We start from the raw sequence: 23718 nt of genomic DNA on the forward strand, positions 1-23718 counted from the left end.
CACTCATTAGCTGTAAAACTTTAGGCAAAGTCATCTAATAACTCTAAGCCTCAGTTTCCTTATCTGTAAAATGTAGATAATAATAGTACCTCCTCCTAGCATGTTTGCTTTGTAAATCTTAAATTGCTATATAAGTACTATTATTAGTAATAATAATGGCTAGCATTTATACAGTGCCTGCTGGGAGCTCTGTTCTATTTTTACGTCTATTTTAGTTTGAGGCAAATAGAGGTTAACTGACTTGACCATAGTGAGAATTGGAGCCAGGATTTAGGATCCAGGTCCTCTGACTTGAAATCCAGTGCTCTTTCCAATACAATATGCTGACTTTAAATAAATTTTGCTCTGTCTTCAGCATTTTCCTTTAGCCAGTACATTTAAAAGTTGAAAATGGAATGGTGCTTGAATTCTATTTTAAGAACTCACTATGATCTTTACCCAACTCAAGTGAGAAGATGTGGTAAGATGTAACATTTCTGATTTGAATGGGTTGTTGACTGGTAGTGCTTTGTACCCAATTATGTCCTTTTCAGTTTTTTTAACCTTTCCCCCCACAGTGGATCTAAGATTTCATTGGTGTGGGAGCCCTTTCCCTAAATGCTAACTGTAATATTTCCAGGCTGTTTTACAGATTTTCCTTAACATATACTTCCATAAATTCTCCACAAAAGGTCTTATTTAGAACATTTCTATTTTTAAAGGTAACTTTCTGTTTCCTACAAACTAGTTATTTTTGATGGTATTTAAGTCAGTATTACAACAAATGTTGGATTTTTCTAAAGTCAACAAGTATTTTTGTACAATCAGAGATAACTAAATTATTCCTTGCAAAGGAGACTTATAATCCTTGGACTTATTACTACAATTTGGTTGCTTTTTATGGACAGGTTGAGTTTCAGAAAAGGATTTTTCTTAGTTTTTGTTCTAAATTTATTACATGTTTAATCAGAGCTTCTGAGAAATTCTACTATATTCTCAAATGTCATAATGTAATGAAACACCACATGCCTATAAGCCTCCGCTTTACCAAAATAGCTGAATTCTATCGCAATTGACCTTTGTGTTTCAGATAAAAACAGATCAGTTATCTGGTTCAGTTCACTCTAATTAAGTCTCTGGCACGGCAGACGTAACCTTTAAGAAATTGTAAGTAGAAATGTGTACTTTATGATTTGTTCAAGGATATATTTTCTTCTGTTATCTACTTTGTAGACCCCATCCCCCCAAATATTGTTCCAGGGCAGGGGCATGCCTGAAACACGAAGAGTGTGAGTGTGTGTGTAGGTTAGAAACCTATTCAATACACACACCATTATATACAACATGCCCAGACTGGCTAGGAACACAGGAAACGTTACTGAAGATTTATTTAAGGGTGAAAAGTATGCTCTTGAGAGGAAGTGTGGATTAGTGATAGAAAGACCTGATTCAAGTTTTGCCTGCGTGAGTCAAAGCAAGTCACTTAACCTGTCACTGCCTCTGCGGCACCCTCTAAGACGTGTATCAGAGCAGCTGCAGATCTGCCTTGGTAGAAGGAATTCTTCATGGATGTCTTCCCTTCCTCCTAACACCCCCCTCCCCAAAAAAGTTCTGTATAGTGTAATAGTGGAAAAATAGCAGTTTAAAAATTTTTTTCAGTTAAGGAAGAGACCCTAAGTGCTATTCAGAAACATATGCCCAGTTCTGCCACCGGTGACAATGTCAGACCACCTCCTTCTCTGGGATAATAAAAAATAATAATAGTGCACATTTATATAGTGCTTATTTTATGCCAGGCACTATGCTAACAGCTTACAATTATCATTTCATTGAATTCTCACAACAACCCTGGGAGGTAGGTGCTGCTATGATCCCCCTTTTGTGGGTGAGGAAACTGAGGTAGACAGGTTAAGTAACTGGCCCAGGGTCATATGGGTAGTAAGTGACTGAGGCCTGGGCTCTACTGTTTCACCAGCTGCCTCAGTGTACTCCGCAAGAACATGAAGCAACTTTTTCTTAGCAGCAATGATCACGTCTTTTTCCTCACTGTTTCACACTTTTAAAATTGGGAGCTAATTTGGTCCAATTTCCCTAAGAGAAATTAGGGACTATGGCAAATATGAATAACCCAAGTGTCTGGATTAATTTTGTATTTCTGGAATAGCTTGGCTCTACCTATTAAATAAATGTGTTTATGATGCTGAATTGCTTTATTTTTTAATACCATGAACTTTGGTGAGATTTTTTTTTGTACTGAAAACATCACATTTGACCCTAGAGACATCTTGGTTTAGGTGCTTAAACAAAATGATTTAAAATAAGGTGCTAAGTTGTGACTGAAATTATTAATAACATACCTGGTAATTCAAGGTTCATATTTATTACTTTAACACATGTTCTATCTCTGGAACACTAAAATTAATTGTTCCAAAATTCAACTCATTAAAAACACAATTTACAAATATTTAACGTGCCCTGAAAAATTTCCAAGTTAAGAATGAAAAATTATGTACACTATATATAATCATATACCACTGTTATAACTTCAAATTCCATCAGATCCACAGTCAGTGGTGCTGATTTTTTTTGGTTCTTCAAGATCTGAAAGAAAAAAAATACATGGACTTCTATTTTTATTCAGAATTTTCTTTTAAATAGAATATATATGTATATGTGTGTGCGTATGTATATATCAGACCATAAAAAGTGTCAAGAGCCATTCTTAATGACTTAGGTTGTATGTGAGAGAAAATGTAAAATTCTTCGTTAAAAAGGTGCATGAACACCACTAAATTAAAATCCTACCTCTGCAAAGATATGTTACCTTTACTAGCAAGATTGTTTAACTATTTCTTTACAAAAAGCGAAGAAGTCAAAACTAGTTTATATCTAACACTTAAAGTCCGTAGTAGTTTTAAATGTTCAGAACTTCATGGAATTATACATTTGCAGCAAATGGAAGAGGACTGATAAGGATTGTGTTTTCCTATCAGTGTTCTGTGAAGCACACACACTGCTCACTGGACATGTAAGACAGAGATGAGCAAAATCTTGAGAAGTCATATAGCCTTGCTCAAATCAAGGAAGTAGATTTCTCAAACCAGGGGAAAAAAGGAACTCACCTTCTGTTAAATCTATGAAACTGTTTTCTATAACAGGAGAAGGAATAGAAATCCCCATTGCTTTCCGGATTCCATACATGCTCACTATGTCACCTGGGGTTACTTGCTGCGCAAGTTCTTTAAGATTATTGGTCACTTGTTCAGCTAGGGAAAAGAGCATGGAAATTAAATGGAAGTTTAATTTGTGATACTAAACACTGTTGTTTCTTGAGATAAATTCATTCAAATCCAAAAGTATACAAATTGTACCTGCCTTTGTTTGGCACTTTGCACTCATCTGTTCATATCACTACTTGGTAAGTTCATCAATTATAACAAAACCCCCTAATACTGCCATGTTTTTACTAAGATGACCAACATACCCAGATGCATTTCTCTGTAAGATGGTCCCAAAAGACAAATCATATTAGGAGGAGGTCTGGTACTTAGACGTTCGTTCTGAGCCTCTTGAAGTTCTCTGAGTAATTTGGTAGTTTCATCAAGTTTCCTCTGGAATACTTCAGCCTCTGGGTTGTGAGAAAGAAACATGCTGAAAAAAGTGAGGCCTGCAAGAAACATTCACCCAATGTTTAACACCATGCAGGGCTCTAATGTGATTTTGTCATTAAGTGCAAAAAGTTTATACATTACCTTTCTTGTGGGAAGAATACAAATGAACTTGGTCAAATAAGCTCAGCTTCCGTACCCAGGATTACCTATTACTTACTCAGGGTCAAAAATGTAGTAGTTCCTAACTTCTGAATATGGGCAAAAATTATCATAAAAAAACTTACGATTCCTCCCCCCTTTCCCTTCAATATCTGCATTTATTCTGTACAATGTTGGAGCGAGATAAAATTTAAAATGACAGTTTTGGGCATGCATGCAGAGTTGTAGACCTCTAGCAGGAACTCCATGTCCTTCTGAGAGGCTTGCAGCATAAAGGTTGGACACCACTGCTCGCTCTCATGTGACATTAGATCTTGGTGTGTTATCAGTGTTCTATGGTTATTTTCACCACTGCTATCAGGACACTCACCTTCAGAGTCAAAAATCTCAATCTGGGCTCCAAAGTTTGTGACTGCCTTTAGTGCTGTAAGTCTGTCCTTATTAGTGCTAGAGTCCAAAGAGCCAGATGAGTCTATTTCTGTAACCTGTCAAAAAAGAAAACAAAAACAAAAACCCTCCTCCAATTGTTTAAGCCTGTTAAGTTAGATGATCGCAAATAGAAGATGAATAGGATACTTTATGGATGAACTCTGCCTAGACACATATTTTTACTCAGTAATCATAATTTTTGAGTCTAGAAAAATGGTTTCATAAGCAGGATACTTTCAAGATGCTAAGCACAAACCTGAGCAAAAATATGTCTGTAAATCTTATCATCTACAGTATGTAAATGTGCTGTTTCTTAATGTAATCTCCTCTAGATCAGGAGTAACCTACCATTTTGTTTGACTTGTAATTTTTAATATGAAAACAAAAGGATTTGCTAACTCATCCTCTTAGTGTTAAAAGAGATATTTCTTTGCTATTAGTCTATAACGTGATCATGCTTGAGTTTTTAAGATGAGATAGTTAATGTAAGAGGTTTAATAGCTTCTGAGGCAAGATATCAGGACCGCCTGGGAGAATGAAATCTATTTTTAAAATACTGAGGTTTTAGTTTTGATTCTACAAAACACTTAAATTCTATTTCTTCTTAGGAACAGATCAACCTAGAAAATGCGTTTGTTACTAGGACAACAGCAGTCATTTTAATATACAGTGTTACTAACTAAGCCTATTAGATGATTATTCTTCAGATAAATATATTTTAAAAAATGATACAGTCACCTCCATGTCTTTTGCATTGTCAAGACTACCATTCTGGATTTCACCTTCAGGTACTGGCTGGAAGTAAAAGAAAAGAAGAATCTTCTATTGTTACATCAATAAAAAAGGAAAACTGGTAGAACAGGAACACTTGTTCATGCTGTAAAATTAAGAGGCATTAGACATATAGCAAAAAATAAGCAGAATATACTGTATTAAGACATTTAAAAATGATGCTTTGAAATGAAATAGATGCTTAGAAAACTGCCACAAAACTGCAACCTTTTAGTTTTTAGTCTGATAAACCAAGGACAATGGAAAGAAGAGAATCTTTACAGTCTGCTGTTAGCAGAAGTGATATGTTCACCTGTCTTAAGCTTACCACAGAGGAGGAATTTTCTCTTCTTTAGACTCTTAGAAAGTGGCCTGGTGAAAGAGAATCTAGTAATGGGGTTGTATAGAAGCAAAAGAAAAGGTCACACTTTTTTGGGGGGAGAAACATTTTTTAAAATGCACAGACCAGTACAGAAGGTTGGCCAGAAAGAAACATAGACAACAAGAAGGTCAACTTTGCACGCTGTTTAATTTATTATACATTTGAAAGGAAAAGCAAGCTGTATGTAATAAGATTACATGACTTCACGCTCAATTCTTTTCTGTTCTATTTTATATATTTCAAAATGCTAATTTTATTTAATGTTCAGTTCAGAAGAAAAAAAATGGCCTTCAAAGTATATCTTTGTTTCCATAGGGCCCCATACTTAAAAAGTCAAATGATATATATAAACCATCAATTTGAAATTATATTAAATCTCTATTAATTCAAACTTTTGGGAGAGGAAATATACCCTTCTGGAATGATGAAAAATTTAGTAGAAATATCACTTAAGTAGGGTATACAAAGAGGTTTATCAGAATTTCTGAGAAGAGGGATATGTTCTTCCTCTATCTAAACATAGCAATCGACTGGCCATTAATATGCTCTGAGCAGCAAAGTTGAAGAGTTGTTAGCCCCCAAAGAACAGCAGCAGGCAGCAGCAGTGTACAGAAAGAGGAAGTTGGTGAACATCAGCACAACTATGAAAGTGTTCTTGGCACTTAGTGCATCTTTCTAGGGCCTCTTGGGGCACAAGAAGCTGCAGAGGAAGCATGAAAGCTTCACTAGTAAAAGCAACACAAACTTTGTGAAGAAAACTTTTCCCTACCTCACTAGTAACTGTGGTTGTCCAGTCATTTCAGTTGTGTCCAACTCTTTGGGACCCCATTTGCAAAGATACTGGAGTGGTTTGCCATTTCCTTCTCCAGCTCATTTTACCGATGAAGAAACTAAGGCAAATAGGGTTAAGGGACTTGCCAAGGGTCACACAGCTAATAAGTGTCTGACTCTTCCTGACTCCAGGCCTGGCGTTCTATCCACTAGTTACCCCTACTAGTAACTGTAGCCACATGAAACTATTCTAACTCTTAGTTTGCAGCTGGGAGATGGATTAAGTTCCTGTTTACATGCACAACTGTGTGTTTGATAAAGGAAAAAGTACGATCTACATAATTATAAACCACTTCAATTTCAACAAGTTAATATACAAACTCTGTTTCAAAATCCTATACTCCTAAGAATGAGGAAAATTAATGTAGACTGAAGTTCAAGTTCAATACTTCAAAAGTCTCTAGGCCAGAAATCCTGGCAGCTGAGTTATGAGTTTCCGCTCATTGTCCTCCACCCATGACCTCCACCTTCCCTGGGTGGGGCTGTTTTTTTAAGATGAAGGGAATTTGGTTTTGATATTGGTTAATGCCACAGTTTCATAATACTGAGTGACTGATGTTTGGGAATCATGATGAATTGTTCTATCTTTATTAATTAGTTCTTACCGTTTCAAGCTCTCTGAGGGATCGAGAATGTCCTCCTTTTGTCAGAACATCCAGTAAACTATCTGCCATAACATAGGGATAATCTTGTGATGTAGCCAAAAACTCATGGATACTAGAAAAGAATTGTAAAAGTAACTTTCACATATATTATCTCTATAGGCCTAATCTTGTCTACCATGGCTAATAACACAGGACACAGAGAAAGTCAACATAACTTAAGGATCAATTATTCTAATATCTAAAATTTTGTTCAATAGGACTAAAGTTTTCTTATTTTCTAGTGATCTCTTTACTACTGTATGATGAGGGGGACAGAATATAATGAATACACTTATTGAAATGTTAACGGGAATGATATGGAAGGTTTATACTACCTGCAAGCGAAATACAACTGTATATCATTTCATTCAATAAATATTTCTTAAATACCTGCTGTGTGCCAGGTGCTAGAGAAAGAAAAAAAATCTAAAATCCCTGGCCTTAAGGAGCTAACATCCTATTAGAGGAAGGAGGAGAGAAGACAGGTAAATAAATATAAGGAAACTTGAGGGGTGAGAGAACCCTGACAACCTGAGGAGACCAGGGGAGGCTTCAGAGAGCAGGTGACACTTGAGCCTTGAAGGAAGATAAGGACAGAAGGAGAGAAGAGAGTACATTTCAGGCAAGGCCAGTTATGGGGGTGGAAGATAGAATTATAGTTTTGGGAAGCAGCTTGGATCCAGTTTTGCTAGAATAGCATGAAGGGAAATAATAGAAATAAGCCTGGAAAGATAAGTTGTAGGCAGACAATGGAGAACTTTAGAGGTCAGATTATCCTGGAAACAAAAGCCTTCAAAATCTTCAGGCAAGGTAGTGACATGGCTAGATCACTGACTCTGGAAAATTATTTTGGCAACTGTGTGGAGGCTGGATGGAAGAAAAGCAAGTAGAAGGAGTATAATTATAATAACCTCCTTAGCAAGGAGATTATTACAATAGTCCAGCAAGAGGATATAATACCGTGAACTAGAATAGTGGATGTGAGAGATTTTGAGCTCTAATCAAGACTTGGCAATTGTTATGGGAAGGTGAGGGAAAGGGAAAAGTTAAAGATGACCTTAAGATTTTGAACATGGGCATGCTGGAGGATGATAGTACCTTGCAGAGAGAAAGAGGCAAGTCTAAAGCACAGGCAGATTGAGCGGGAAAGATCATCAGTTCTGTTTTAGATGTGTAAAACCTGAGACATACACCTAGGCTAAAATATTCAGAAGCTGATTTGGAACTTGAGTGCAGGAGAGGGAGAAGGGTTGGATTTGGGAATCATCTGTCTTACAGTAGTAGGAGTCGTAGTCGTAGTTGTACGTAGTAACAACTAACATTTATATAGTGCTTACTATGAGCCATATTTACGGCTGCTGATGAGATCACTACAATGACGTAGAGAGGGAAGAAAGGTTAGGGCAGACTTGGAAGACATCAATACTTATGGAACAGACTATGTATGACAATCCAGCAAACAAGTTAAGAATGGTTAGACAGGTAGGTGAACCAGGAGACAGCAGTGTCAGGGAAAACCAGTGAGGAGGAGCTGGATAACATTATAAGAAACTCCAGAAATGTTATGTAGAATGAAGGGTAAAGGCTGTTAAACACAGCTGATAAGAGATCACTGGTAACCACTGAGGGAAGTTTCATTCCAGTGGTAGAACTAACCCAGATTTCAAATGAGAGGTAAGGAATGTGGAGATGTTGAGTGTAGCTAACTCTTTTTGGGTGCTTAGCTATGAAAGGAGATAGACATAGGATAGCTTGATGTGAAGGCAAGATCAAGTGAAAGTTTTTTTAAGTATAGGGGTGGTTTTAGTATTGTAGGTAGTGGGGAAGATGCAATAGCTAAGAAGAGATTAAAGATGAGAATAAGAAAGGCAGAAAGAGGTAGCTCCTGGAGGAAACTAAAGGGAATAGGATTAAGTGTACAAGTTGAAGGTTTAGCCTTGGCAAGCCCACCTCTTCTTCAAATACTGGAGCACAGAAGAAGATGGATGACAACATATAAGAGTAATTCTGAGGTACAGGGTAGGGGGAATGAGGGAGCTTACAATGCATAGCCTCAGTCCTGGGGCTTCTTGTTGGTATAAACCCCTGGGGATACTTCTTGGTTCTGACCAATTACCTCCTTTTTTTGTTCTAAAGAAAAAGTATTCACCCACTCCCTTTTCTAATCCTACATTCTGCAGCTTCTGGCCAGGGTTTCTCTCTTGACCAACCTACTAGAAATAAACAACATTACCCTTATCCTTTTCACTCTAAAGGACGCACACAACCCCCAGAAGACTTTCTAAAGGCAACAACCGGAAATAAAAAAGGAGTTAACAAGACTTCATCATAACCATACTGTTACCTTTCCTCCCACAAATAAGAAAAAAAATTGTTCTGGTAGGGGAAGATACTCCATTGGGCACTTTACAAAAGACTGATATAATATTACTGTATTCAGAGGAAAACAAACTTTTTCTGTTTTAGGCATTTCATTGTCGAATTTAGAGGGAGGCTGGGGCTGGGCCAGCTGGATGGGAGTTATGAAAAAAAGCCTTTGAGATTCACCTACCCTTCCTCCTTCTCAGTCAGTTCTGTCACTTCATCCCTGAAAAGTGAGAAGCTGAATGGACAGAGAAACTGGGAGAAGGAAATAGAAATCCCAAGGATAGCAATTCATATTTAAAGGGCCCAGTTAAGTTGGGCACTCTCTGCATATGGATAATTTTGTAATTCAAACAGAAGAATTTTAGGTACATAAACACAAATCTTATTGGCATGTAATTATTTTAGGAAACTGTAGTACCAGAATACTGATGAATTAGTGACTCACCTGAAACCACCTGGAAGATTAGAATCTTCCCCATAAGTTGTGTAGATTAAATCAGAATCATCCTTGCTGATATTTGCAAATGTGGAATCATAGTTTGGTGCATAAGAACTGTAGGGTCCATAATTCAAGTATAACACTGTTGAATAATAAAAAACCCAACACTACTACTTTGCTTTTTTACAACACGAAACAGCCCATTTCTGTTGATTACTGCCTTAAACTGAATATGTCTAATTTTTTTTCCCTCTTCCAAAGATAGTCACAGTTACATCTTATATATAAAAGTCAATAGCCTCAAGAATATTCTTAAAGTTGACGTTCAATTTTTGACAATATGAAAAATATATTTAAAAACAGATAAGGTTACATGACTTTGCCCAAATTATTGGATATAAGGGCGTTTTCTTTCTCAACTTCCTCCTCCCTCTAGCAACTAAAAGGAGAAGGACAAAAACTACTATCTCACCTGGAGTAACTTTATTCCTTTTGTCCTCTTTGAATCCCTGCAGTGTATTAACTCCAGACTGAAGTCTTCCTGTTGTCATTCCCAATCTTACAGGGCAGTAGCCAGGTTCTGAAGAATAAATTCAGGCATGAGACAGGTAAGCAGGTAGCTGTCTGAAGAACAAAATTTACTGCTGTATCTAATATCAAGGCTCATCTTAAACAATTAAAACTCAAAGGTTGAACAAACATTGTAGACTTTTTTTTTTTAAAAAAGATTTAAACTTTTCTTTTTCTGAATTGGACAATTATCAACAAACCTGAACATTTCTAAATAAAGGAACATAAAAAGTTTCATATATGAAACCATGGATCTCATTACATACCACTTAAAAATTACACACGTCAAATTTACTAAGTTAGCTTTAAACAGGTGTTAACTTGTGGTCACTTTTTTTGAAAAAAAAAAGTTGTGATAACTGTATTTCAACATAATTGGCTTCCTTTGTAATCCTATGTATTTTATTTATGCATTCAAAAACATTATTTTGAGAAGGGGTCCACGTCACAAAAGAGGTTAATAATCTGTTCTAAAAGTTATCCTGCTTGGCTATTTCCCCTCCTGTTCATTAAAAAAGTTTCATTGACACTTTTCTTCCTTCTTTCCCTCCCTGCTTGTTCTGCCCATCTGAAAACAAACAAAAAACCTCTCCCTTGTAGTAAGGTAGTAAATTCCCACAAAAGAAGTTATTGTGGGCTTCCTTAAAAAAACAAAACAAAACTAGTTTGGCATAATGGAGAGACCCAGGTTCACAATGCTGATATTATCTGTGACTCTTCACATTCTCTCACCTTACCTATCCCATCAGTTGTCAAATGTCACTGTTTCTACCTCTATCTCTTGCATCTGTCCATACTGCCATTGCCACCCTAGTTCAGCCTTCAGCAGCTCTCACTGGAACTACTGAGCTAGCTACCTTCTAACCAGTCTCTCTGCCTCCAATCTCTCCTTTCTTCAATTCATCTTGCAGAGAACTGCCAAAGTGATTTTCTTTAAGCGCAGATGTGACCATATTCCTCTCTCATCCACTCCAATGCTGCCACCTTTAAGATGAAAGATAAACTTCTGTTTGCTTTTAAAGCCCCAGTCTTGCTCTACGCTCCTCTTTCCCTCTTTGCAGAGTAGCAATGCTGGCTTTCTTGCTGCTTGCTCCTCTACTACTCTGTAAGAATGATGAAGCACTTGCCTACTACCTGCACACCAAAGCACTGTGTTGACAGCCAGGAAATAAAAACATCCTAAGTGACACCATCCTCACTCATGAGGAGCTTAAGATTTCTTTTAACACACTTCATTTTTTTTCTTCCAGTCTTTGCCCTGGCCTTTCTTTCCCCTCACCTTTGCCTTTCACAGTCCCTTATTTCTTTTAAAAGTCTGCTTGAGCAACAGTTCCCATATGAAGCCTTCCCTAGTGCTCCAGCTGCTAGTGTCTTCCCTCTAAAAAATTTATCCTGTACATATATTTTTTAAATATATATTTCATGTCTCTCTTAATAGAATGTAAGCTCCTTGGGGGTTAGGATGATTTCATTTTTGTCTTTGTCTCCTTAGACTCTACCACATACTAGATGCTTAATGGGGAATCAGGAAGAGGTGGGTTTTAAGTCCCTTCTTTGATACATGTTGTGACAGAACAATCAGGTAGACAGTTTTTAGAAATATAATTTATGTAAATCATCATGATAATGATGATAATAATAGCTAGCATTTACATAATGCTTTAGGGTTTGCAAAGTGCTTTATAAATTTTATCTCATTTTATCTTTGCAACACGACATAGATGCTGTCATTATTCCCATTTTACAGATGAAGAAACTGAGACAGATAGAGGTTAAGTGACTTGTCTAGGGTCACACAGCTAATTTAGTGTCTGAGGCTACATTTGAACTCAGGGTATCTGGACTGTCCACTGTGCTACCTATCTGCCTCTAACCAAGTATTTAAAATTAAGATGTGGGGAATGGGTATGATGTAACCAGAAAAATTTGGAGTACTGAATAGGTAAACTTGGAGAAAAACTTGGCCTATATAATTCCAGCAACACTCCTTGGACCCTCCCTCATTTTACAAATGGAGAAACTCAGGTCTAGACAGGTCAAGTGACTGGCCCAAAGATCACAAAGCTAGAATAGAAGATCTGGGAAATCAAGTTAGGTCTCCAGACTCCTTCCTAGTCCAGGGTGAATTTTCTTTAAAAGTAAATTAATTCGCTGGCCAAGCTGGCTGCCTGAGTGGTAAAATGACAGCCTGCCTCCAGCATATCTACTCTATCAAAACCCTAAAGCAGACACTAGATTGAATAATGAACAAGAAAGTCAATGAAAAGCTACAGGAAACATCTTCTTCTAACCCAGCACTGTACAAGAAGTGATCCATAAGCCTGAGGGCAGGAGAAAAGGTATGCTGGAAAAATCAATGCAGAATAGCCCTCAGAATGACTAGAAATGGGTGAGAGACAGATGTAGTTGGCCAGATGTCAAAGAGGGTCCCTTTTTCAAATGAGAGGACAAGAATTTGTAGCATAGTAAGGAAAGATTATTTTCTACTTTGTAACTGCAAAAGTATTATGTTCTAGCATAGATATCAATCCCACACATCTACTTTACTTGTGAGAGTGGTTGCCAAATAAGGAATAAACTTAAAGCCTCTAAAACTGATTTAAAAGCTTTAAAAAATTTAATTTTAGGTTTTTCATACCCTATATTAAAAGATGTGATGAGGATATTAAAAAAGATTGATACCAACTTCTTATACTAGCACTGCATGACTATATACACCCACCCACTTACACGCACATATACATACACACATATATAAAAAGATAGTGCTATATGGTACTGCCTGATGCTACTGACTGACAATAATGTATCCAGGAGGCTATAACCACTGGTTTAACTTTTGATTTTGAGGGGGGAAGAAAACAAAAAAAAAAACCCCTCTGCTATGACGCTCACCTAGAAGGGGTCTGGAGACAAAAAAATGAACTTTTGATTGTTTAGAAAAGGCACCACTTCTTCCTGTCATTTTAAAAATTTTCTGGCAATTTGTGTAAAATTCATAAAACTGATACGTCTAGGTTAATATAAATTTGTTTTGAGAATTTAAAGCTTTAGAGATAGTTCTTGAGATAAATGGAAACACCCATGAGGTTATTTGCAACTATGATTGGGAATCATGACTAAGACATATGCTAAATGTTCTAGAAGTTTCTTTATTTTCTAAGTGAAGGTCCATCTTTTATATGTACTTATTTTAGGTTTAACTGGAAATTAAGTTAGAGATCACTGACAAATCTCTAGTATGTAACACACTGGCTAGCTAAGTTTTTTAGGGATAAAATGTTGGTTCTGACACTATTATGAAGGAACACTAACTTCTATCAGTAACCTGCATGGATTTAAGAATACAGTATCAGGTTTTTAGCTTGCTTTTCTGTTTGACAGACATACCTCCTGCAATAGGGTCAACAGGATTAAGAAGTCCTAATGTTGTGGTTCCATCTGGCTTTCTTCTTTCAAACTCACACTAAAATGAAATAAAACATTGAAATGAAGGATTAAACTGTCTTATACTCTGGGGATTTCAGACATATGACATAAAGCAGGAGAAAGTTTGGCTTTAGCTTTAACTAAAATTAATGCCATGACAATTAGCTAACATGACTATTAATTAAACTTCCAAGTCCACATGTACAATGTTGCTCAGTATAAAGGGGCACCTAGAAATGATGTTGTAAAAAGTCATGTAGATTTTAAGTATTTCACTTTTAAGTCCATTATCATCAAACAACATTATTTACAAAGAAAAAAGATTAGCAATAAGATTCAGTTACAAGAAATAAGTACTGTTTCATTTTGGAGTATATTAACAAAGCAATTCACCAAAATTTAACAAGAAAATAGGATATTTTATATACAAAATATAATTACTTTTTTTGAGGATTTTTTTGACTGGAAAGGATGAATAAAACTTATGGAATCAAGATAGTGAAAGTCTAAAAAATGGACATAAAATAATAATGAGAATCAACAAGAGTGGAGGAGCAAGCAATAGAAAAGGCAAGAAAATATTCATCACCTGACTATTTATAAGCCTTCTGGTCAACTTTCCCCCGGATTCTCTAACAATGCGGTCAATTTGCTCTTGTTCTCTTTCTAAGTTGTTGCTTTTAAGTTTATCTTCAAGCAAATCTTTGTCTTTCCTGAAAACACACAGTGATACCAAGTGAAAAAAGAGAAATAAATGGAAAAAGTATTCAAATGAATTTCAAGTAGAGATACAACTACAATGGAGAAATGTGTCCTTTTGCTGCCAAATGAAAATTCCTTCATCATTTGGTAAAACTCCGTAAATATGAGAAATTCAAACTCAAAATATAACTTAGTTTTCTCTTCAGTGTTCTTAGTAATAATATTAATGGTACAGCCCTTACAATGAATTCAGTCTCAAGCTTTAAAAAACAAAACAAGAAAAATATAATTTTGATTCTTAAAAATTCACGGTGTTGTGGTGTTTTGGGTTTTTTTGGCCAGTGAGACTCAGAAAAATGTTCATTTTCGTCACAGTTGCATTTGGTAGTAATGTTCCTGTGTGCAATGAAATGAATCTTTTATATATTCCTTTTCCAAATAGTTAAAGTGAGCTAAATACCAGATATTATGATTGGGGTAGGGAGAAGAGTGGTACTCACAGATATTTCACTATTCTTCTGTTTCAGAAGTGCTATGATGATACTTGGGCTTATTCATTATTGTATTTAAATAAACCATATACAAGTAAAATTTAATAAAAAAAACCTGGCAATATTTGGTTGCTAACATGTTTCTTAACTACCTTAATAAAAAACCTATTTGAAATGGCTTTTTAAACTCAGTTTATACAATCATATAATACTACTTCCTATGGAGATGAGGAGAGAGAAGGAAAAGGGATGAGAGTAACATGTTATTAAGTCAGACTTTCTGGATGTCCATCTGACAGCTCCATACTCCAGGACATATTCCATCTGACAGTTAAAACACAATGATCATGCCTTAACTTTCCTTAGTTACAATCAATAAAGTTTGGTTATTTGCCTACAATAATTTAAGGAAGTGCTTTACTTTTTATTTTCCTTATTTGGACTTTTGAAAACTTTAATATCATTGTCCAAAGAATCATCTTTATCTTTTAGCAGATAGCCATTGTCTTCCCCACTCTGCTGTATTTCCATTTTGTCTTTCTGCTTCCGGGTCTTCTGCAAGTCAGCCATAAAGTCTATACTCTGTTTCAGGCTCTGAATTCTTTCCTACAAAAAAAAAATAATATATACATATATATATAAGAATATTATTAGTGCCTTCTTGTTTTAATCCTCTCTTAAGTAAACTTTTCCAAAGACAGTTTACACATCAAACATTTTGCAGCTATTTAGCACGATGTCAACTAGGGAAGACAATACTAGCGGTCAAAAAATTAAAAGCAGAACACAACTGTACCAAGAAGCATTATATTTAGAGACCCAGATAGTAAGGTCCAGCTCTTCAAAAAAAAAACAAAACAAACTCAAACTAGGAGTTGCTGTGTGTTCTTCTCTAAAAGATTTTTGAACCAGTAAAGTGGTAAAAGAAAAACATTTAGGGCAATTATTCTTTATTTTACTTTGACAAAGTCTCAAAATATTTATGTAAGAAAAAGTAGGAATTAAAAGTATAGCTTGCAGGCCTAAAAAAATCAATCAAATCTTACTTAATAAAATAAAATGTTATATGTATTACCAAAAATTAAATTCTGCTATTTAACAATATTAATTACATGCTACACTGAGGATACTGAATCATCACATTCAGTAAACACAGGGATCTATGGAAGATTTGGTACTTTTTCTTTGTGAGGAAATAATATAATTTCAGCTGTACAAAAGGCTGCTATTATATTTTCTGCCTCATAATGTAGTGAGTTACATTTTGCCTAAGTTGCCCAAAGAAGTTCTCTGCTTCTATTTTATGAATTTTATTTTCAAATGTCAACTATGGCAATATATTACAATTACCTCTGTCATGCTTTCTGGGGCAAGTCCTAGAAGGAAAGCTTAGCTCCTCCCAGATACCCAGTCATATGTGTGCATAAAACATGGACTAACCAAGTGTGCTGGCATATGGAGCCTATGCTCCACACATTGCCATGTACTGTACACCTTCATTTCTAATAGTAGCTACAACTTAATATATGGTACCCTAGTATGGAGGTGTTGATACAGGGATTAGGTACTGAATGAAAAATAGGGTTCTTAGAGATTACTTTGGGTATGAGGATACTGAATCCCTTAAGAAGTTGAAAAACCTGCTCAAGGTTTTGTGGTTAGTCACTGGCATATAGCCATGACAAGAACCCTAACTTCCTGATTCTGAGTCCAATATCTTTTCTCCTATGCTGAATGCCAATGTAAAATGATAAAAAGCTAATTCACAAAGGTTTTAGCTTAGAGGTAACCCCAATTTTTATTGTTAAAAATCAGCAGAACCCACATGATGATGATTTCCAGTATTTTTTTGAACACACACATACAAAACCTTACAAAGTTTAATTTTTAAATGTCTATATTTTTGACACAAGAGGCAGCATAGCAGAACAGAGGACTGGGTGTGGTATAAGAAAAGACCAGATTAAGCCCCACTTCTGACCCATACTGGTTGTGTACTCTGTGCATTCTCTAGACAAACTGCAGAGCATGTGTTAACCTGCACTGGTAAAGGGGCTTTCTTTCCTTCCAGCAATGAAACCACAGATCTAGTTTCTAAAACGTGTGTGTGTATGTGTGTGTGTATGGTGCACGTGTGCCAATAGGTGTATTAAATTTCTCTTTAGTTAACAAATCAATTATGAATCACGCAATTTAGTGAAATGAAAAGATTTAGTTCTGTCCTGTCCAAAAAAAAAATTCTAGTAACCATGCTGGCTATTGAACACACACACACACACACACACACACACACACACACACACGCGTACATGTGCACGTTCCCTCTAAGCACTTAGTTAGGTGACAGACATTATTCTACATATACTCATAATTCAGATATGGAGATGGTTCTAATGGTTAGCACCTGTGTGCAGATGTGTCTGAAAAGACAGAGGGGTGACTGACAGGCCTGATCATAAAGAATACAAAAGTTCTCAATGTTCTGGAAAACCTAATTTTCATAAAAATTTAGAGCTATAAGGGAATTTAAAGATCTTGGCCAATCTACTTATTTCACTGATAAGGAAAGTAATTAGGGTTGAGACAGGGGTAAGTATTTTATCTAATGTTGTAGCAAATTAATGATAAAGCTGCAATTAGAAATGCGATTGTTTGACTTCTGGTCTAAACTATTTTTATGAAAGAATATGCTATGTGCTGTCAGTGTTACTGCTTTTAAGAAGAGTTAACTCAGGAGAACTAAAATAAAAGTTTGAAAATCACTTGTAATGATCCCTCCCATCTAGGGTGGAGGGAACAGGAAACTATAGCACAGGATGGGTAGGGCTCCTCAACAGGAAAAGATTCAGAGAAAAAAAAAAAGATGACAAATAAGAAAAAGAGAAAACAGAATAGAAAGTGTTTTTTTCTCTGTATTTTGTCTTAGCAACACTTTATAAGCTCTAAAAGGAAGTAGAATATTCTTAAAAATTTAACTGTGTTTTTAGAAATTAATAAAAACAAAATAGAAAATTTATAATCAAAGTCGTTTGAGAGTTTATAAGTTGCTTCATTTTATCTTTGTAAAGAAACAAAAGTCCTTCACTTGTGATACAGTACAAATTATTTGATTTTACAAAGGAATGCCAAAGTCTCTTAACTGTTATGTTCATTTTAATTTCAGATTTTAAAATCAATGCCATAATTCATCTGACATTTATAGCTTCCCAATCTGGACTGAATTTGGGGATTTTCCTGAGGATACTGAGATAAATATTTCTCGTTTTCTCTTCCTAAGCAAATCATCTCAGAGAAAGAAAACTGGTTTACATGGCAGGACCTGATGCTGTCTAAATATTAGCAAGGCAAGAATAATTGTCTGTCTAAATGTTTTCTTTTCCCAGTTCACTGGGTTCAAGAATTTTTCAGAGTAGAACATGCAGACACAAAGTTTGATAGCTGCATACCTTGATATTTTTTTAGTTGTAGAACTCTTAACAATAAATGATTACTATAGAATTTATGTAAATCAGAAAAGCACAAGTTTTCTGTGTACATACGTCAAAAAACTTACTATTATCCTTTAAGTTCCTGAGCTTTAAAACTTAAGGAACTTTTTGATTCCTTCTTATTCTTTGTTCACCGCCTGCCTTCTTTCCATATCTACTCACTCTGATTTGATTTTTCTTTTCCAAAAATCTCTTATATTTGTTTCTTTCTTGGCAATGTGGGGTAAATAGTGTGGAAATATAAAATATATAAAAATAGTGTGGAAAATAACTGTCTGAAATCAGAGAAGTGAGTTTGAATCTCACCTCTGCTACTTATCTGTGTGACCTTGAGTAAGTGACAACCCTTTTGGGATTCATTTTCCCCCATCTGTAAAATGATGGGGTTGAATTAGATCTCTAAAATCCCAAGTCCTTTTCCCAAAATCTCCTGCTTTGGTTGTTATTTTTATGATCTCATATCTGAATGATCATAATACTTTCCCTTCCTGATTGGTCTACTCATCTGAAGTCCCTAGACCAACTTATTCTTCCTTAAACACTGTTTCCAATGTCACTCTTCTAGCAGTCTTCTTGCTAACACACAAAATACTATGTTTGCCTTGTCAAGATCACATTCTCAAGACTATCATTCATGGCGCTTCTATTGAATCCTTCTGATATTTCCAGTTAAGTTAAACTCTAATGCCTTCTGCAGCACTTGTTATTTCTTTTATGGACATCTTTCCTATAATGTAACTACTACTTCCTTCCCTCTCCTTTCCAATAACATATATTTATTAAACACCTATTGTTTGTAAAACATTGTTCTCAGGTCTAAGGGATAGTGATATAAAGTTTATATAAGATGCACTTTCTGGTCTCAATGAACCCAAAAATGTGGACAAGATACTAACAGAAATCTGTAATGTCCAATATCACATGATAAATGAATTAGAGTTACAAAACCAATTGTTCTCTGTTAATCCTTCTCTCTTTTCAAGGCCCAGCTCAAAATTCACCATCTTGAAAAATCTTTCTAGCTTACCAATGATATAGTTTGAACATTCCCTTTTTCTTTGTCCTATTAAAATGCTAATTTTTATATTGTTGTTAAATACAATAACATTGTTTTCATTTCTGAATATTGTTATTCAGTTTGTATCAGGAGTTTGCTCTTCTGATCTAGTTTGCTTTGTGATTACTCATCGGTTGTTTCATACGTACATATTATTCTGTTTCTTCCAACTATGCTATAAATTCTTGACTGTCAGCCACTGTATATAATTCCTACATAGCTTTCCCTTGTCTCTAGTATGTTACGCATACAGGATTAATATTCTACTGAACACCTGGAATATCCTTATCATAAAGAAAAATATTTTATATTGCTAAAGGCCTCATAAATTATCAGATCTCTCGGAATTTGGAATCTTCTGGAATTTTTTTTCTCATCTAATACAATTCTGTTTAAAAAAATATAGAATATTTAGCATGTGAGGGGTGGGCTCACCATGGAGTTGGTCTCCATGTCATAACTGGGAAGAGTTCTGTGTCTCCTAGAAGTATGGACAATTTAGGCATTCATATCATATTCCCTCCACCCCACTCCTGAACCCCAGGAACTTTGGGAATGACAGGTTGAACCCATAGGCAACCCAGGATTGGGGTCCTTTTTCCAATCCTCCCAGTCAGGATTCTGCTTACATGCAAGGGAAGGAATCCTCTGGTTTCAACCCAGGTCTCTGATTTCACCCCAGTCAGGACTGAACTTCCCATGGTATTTCTTTAGAATATTTCTGTCCAGAATAAATAAAAGTGTTTACCAGTCCAATCAAGTCAAGTGTCTTCAGGAAAGCTATAACAAAATCATATAAGCTCTGGCCCCTCCAAAGATTTAAATGCATCAATTCCAAATTACAGTTACTCTACCTTTATCTGTCTGCCTATCACTTCAGCATCACACCTTTTAAAAAGAACACATCTTTTAATGTTTTCTATTCCAAAAATGATTTTACTCTGAAAATAAATTCAGAACTTTTTTATGAATATTAATTTTAGTTTAAGCACAGAGATAAAATTTCATTTCCATCATTTATAACAGGGGATTTCCTTTACCTGGCTAAGAATTTTCATTCCTGAGTGCAACAGCTTCTTTGCAGCTTTGTAATAAATGGTTTCCGGTTTGTTGTAAATCATAGCATTGTTACACATCAGTTTGAAATTATCCTGTAAAGAGAAGTTTAAGGAGGAAAATGCACAAAGAATATTTTTAAATTATACATTCTGCTCAAACTTCAACTCATTTAAAAACACATTTCAATCCCTTCCCTTTTGCATCATGAAAAAAAATCCTCTCATTTCTCTCACTGTTGAATGGTAATCTCACACAGGCAATTAAAGCACTGAAATACTGATCAACAAATTAAAAGAGATGCAATTTGAAAAGTAATTTAAACATGCTACAACATTTTTTTTTCCACAAAGGAACAGTCACATGTAAAATCTAGAACTACATTTTTAGGAATCAAATGTCAAGAAGCGGAATCCTTCAAAGATTCCTTCCACTGCTCACTAAATGAGAATTTTTTTTGTTTTTAAGAAACATCTTTGTTGAAAGGAAATTACATATGTTATTTTGGAAAATGATTTTTTGATATAAACAATGAAGAACTTAACTTGATTGTTACATTAGAAAACCTGGGTAGAACCTGGGGGGCAGAGCTAAAATATTATAACATTCTTTACCACAACTATAGGATAGTTATAAGACCAATATTTTCATTTAATATTTTAATTTTGGATACTACTGAGAGCAAAATATTGTGGAATATTACAAAGAGCTTATCACTGTAAAATAAACCATACAATCATGATAAGTTATTACATGCATCACTACTGTCTAGATTATTTGCAATTTTAAAATTTTTGTTTTAATGTGCATATACTGGAGAACTCCCTGCATTTTTGCCCAGTCAGGTAAATTTCATTTGTGGGAATGTGAAGAAAATCACGTCAAGCTATAACTAAAATATCCCTAACACTTTGAGAGTTGATGATAACACAGAACAGATGAAAGCTATGAACAGTTAAGAAGAATTACAGCTCCACTTTAAACCACAGAGAAAGCTGGAAGTAAGACAGGAGTCTCAACGTTGAGTGCTATATTGAAACTTAAAAAAACAGTATGTGTGGCATTCTCAAAACCTACTCAAGTTTAAAACGGATACATGTTACATTTGGCACTGGATCCTCCTTGAAAAAGAATGCCATTTTATTACACAGAGAAGTAAGTTTTTAAAAAATATATGTATGTATATACACGCACACATACATACAGGTTCAACTTCATTAGGCTTTAATAGCTTAAAATAGCAGAAAGACTTCTGAGGAGCATACAAAGGAAGGAGAGAGGAAGGGTGAGCAGTAAAGGGATTTGGGGAAAATTGTATCATATGCAGACAAAAACTGACTAAGGGTTTATACAGTGTGTATAATTTTATTAGCAACAAAGTACTCAGCTAGATTATAGGTTTGACAAAGTATAATGAGTCCCGTGTCTAAGGTATCTAGATGGTGCAGTGGATACAACTCGAGGCCTAGAGCTGGAAGACCTTAGTTCAAATTCAGCCTCAGATAACTTGCCAGTTGTGTGACCCTGGTTTAAATCACTTAACCTCCAGCAGTCTAGGTTTCCTTAACTATTAAATGGAGATAACAACAGCACTTTCCTTACAGGATTGTTGTGAGGATCAAATGATATATGCATGGTGCTTGTAAAGTGGCTGGCACATAGCAAGTTTTTAAGAAATGCTTGTTTCCTTCCTAACTTCCTGTGGCATATCTGAATCAGTCACAGAATAAAAAACTATACCTTTTATCTTGATTCTTTAAGAGTTGTATAAAAAACTTTGAGGTTTGACCTGATGTCTCTAAGACTGGCAAAGATGGGCAAAAGAGGAAAATGACAAATGTTGGGAGGGGCTATGGAAAAACAGGTATACTAGAATACTGATGGCGGAGCTGTGTGAGCTGGTCTAGCCTTTCTATAAAGCAATTTGGAATTTTGCCCAGAAAAGTTATTAAACTGTGTATGTCCTTTGACCCAACGATACCACTACTAGGTCTATATCCCAAAGAGATCAAAGAAAGAGGAAAATCACCTACATGTACAAATACATATGTATATATACATCTACACACACACACACATGCTTTTTGTCATGGTAGTTGAAGATCAGAAACAAAAAGTGTATTCTATTGGGGAACAGCTAAACAAATTGTGATACATAAATGCAATGGAATATTACTGTACCATAGGAAACAAAGTGGACAATTTCTGAGAAAAATTCTTCTTCCCCATTTGGAATGAACTGATACACAGTGAGGTGAGCAGAAATACATCAATTTATACCATAACATTAAAAAGAAAAACAACTTTGAAAGATTTTAGAGTTCTGATCAATGCAATGATAAATCACAAGTTCAAAAGAATGAAGATGAATCATCTTTTCAACTTCTGATGAGCTTAGGATGCAGAAAGAAACTTACATTTTAGGATATAGCTAATGTAGGAACTGGGCAGTGAGATAGCACAGTGTCTTTTTTGACTACCAGACCTGGAACCAGGAAGACCTGAGTTCAAATATGATCTCAGAAACTTACTAAGCTGTGTGACCCTGGCTAAGTCACTTAACCCTGTTTGCCTCAGTTTCCTCATCCGTAAAAATAAGCTGCAGAAGGAACTCCAATATCTTTGCCAAGAAAATCCCAAATGGGGTAATGAAGAGTCAGACACGACTGGACAACAAATGTGAGAATTTGTTTTATTGGACTAAGCAGCTATATATTGAGGGTTTTAATTTTAGGTTTGTTTTATTTGCTGAAGGGAGAGGTTAGTAGGAGGTACAGATTAATAAAAAATGCTTGTTAATTTAAAAAATTAAAATATTTAAAAAAAAGAATCGCATTCTGTTTTTCTTTTCTCCTAACCAAATATATACAGCTTAAAGGTTACTAAAAACTAGATTATAATACACAAGATACTCCTCAAATATAATGATCCTTTACCCTGAAAAATGTGATAAATAACCTTATCTGCCAAGGAGTTTTTTTAGTGCAAAAATCTACAATGAACTGTTGTATGTCAGTATTTAGATCTGTAAGTTTAACTGAATTTTTTGTATTTACATTTGCTGAATTCATTTTCTCTAACTATAAAAGATTAAGATGAATAAAGTAAAATTTTTTATGCTCCCCCCCCCAAGAAAAACACAAGAAACAATGCTGAATTTTATAAGCAGCTCAAGACACTACTTTCATTTCAGTTGTGTGATAAATCTTAATTTGTTTGCCCAAAGATAAACATCTTTGGAGAAAATAATTTTATGTATTGGAATTTCTTAAAAAATATAATGAAAACTAAGAAAAATTTTTTCTGTTAGAAA

The 23718-nt window shown here is 35.2% G+C and overlaps 1 protein-coding gene across 2 annotated transcripts in view; it reads right to left on the bottom strand.

Annotated features, from left to right (window-relative positions):
* Window positions 1–2339: 2339 nt before the first annotated feature.
* Window positions 2340–23718, bottom strand: part of BRD7 (bromodomain containing 7) — a 45790-nt gene continuing 24411 nt past the window's right edge. The window contains exons 6-17 of one of the 2 annotated variants that reach the window (XM_072632177.1): window positions 20390–20500; window positions 15226–15410; window positions 14201–14324; window positions 13573–13648; window positions 10085–10192; window positions 9619–9754; window positions 6768–6879; window positions 4917–4973; window positions 4120–4234; window positions 3464–3607; window positions 3102–3245; window positions 2340–2580 (exon numbers count right to left, since the gene is read on the bottom strand). In XM_072632177.1, coding sequence (XP_072488278.1) covers window positions 2525–2580; window positions 3102–3245; window positions 3464–3607; window positions 4120–4234; window positions 4917–4973; window positions 6768–6879; window positions 9619–9754; window positions 10085–10192; window positions 13573–13648; window positions 14201–14324; window positions 15226–15410; window positions 20390–20500 — 1368 coding nt within the window. In that variant the 3' untranslated portion in view covers window positions 2340–2524. The remainder of the gene's footprint in view (window positions 2581–3101; window positions 3246–3463; window positions 3608–4119; window positions 4235–4916; window positions 4974–6767; window positions 6880–9618; window positions 9755–10084; window positions 10193–13572; window positions 13649–14200; window positions 14325–15225; window positions 15411–20389; window positions 20501–23718) is intronic. The other variant, XM_072632176.1, reaches the window with a different exon arrangement.

Source organism: Notamacropus eugenii, chromosome 1 (genome assembly GCF_028372415.1).
Source record: "Notamacropus eugenii isolate mMacEug1 chromosome 1, mMacEug1.pri_v2, whole genome shotgun sequence".
Lineage (NCBI taxonomy): Eukaryota > Metazoa > Chordata > Mammalia > Diprotodontia > Macropodidae > Notamacropus > Notamacropus eugenii.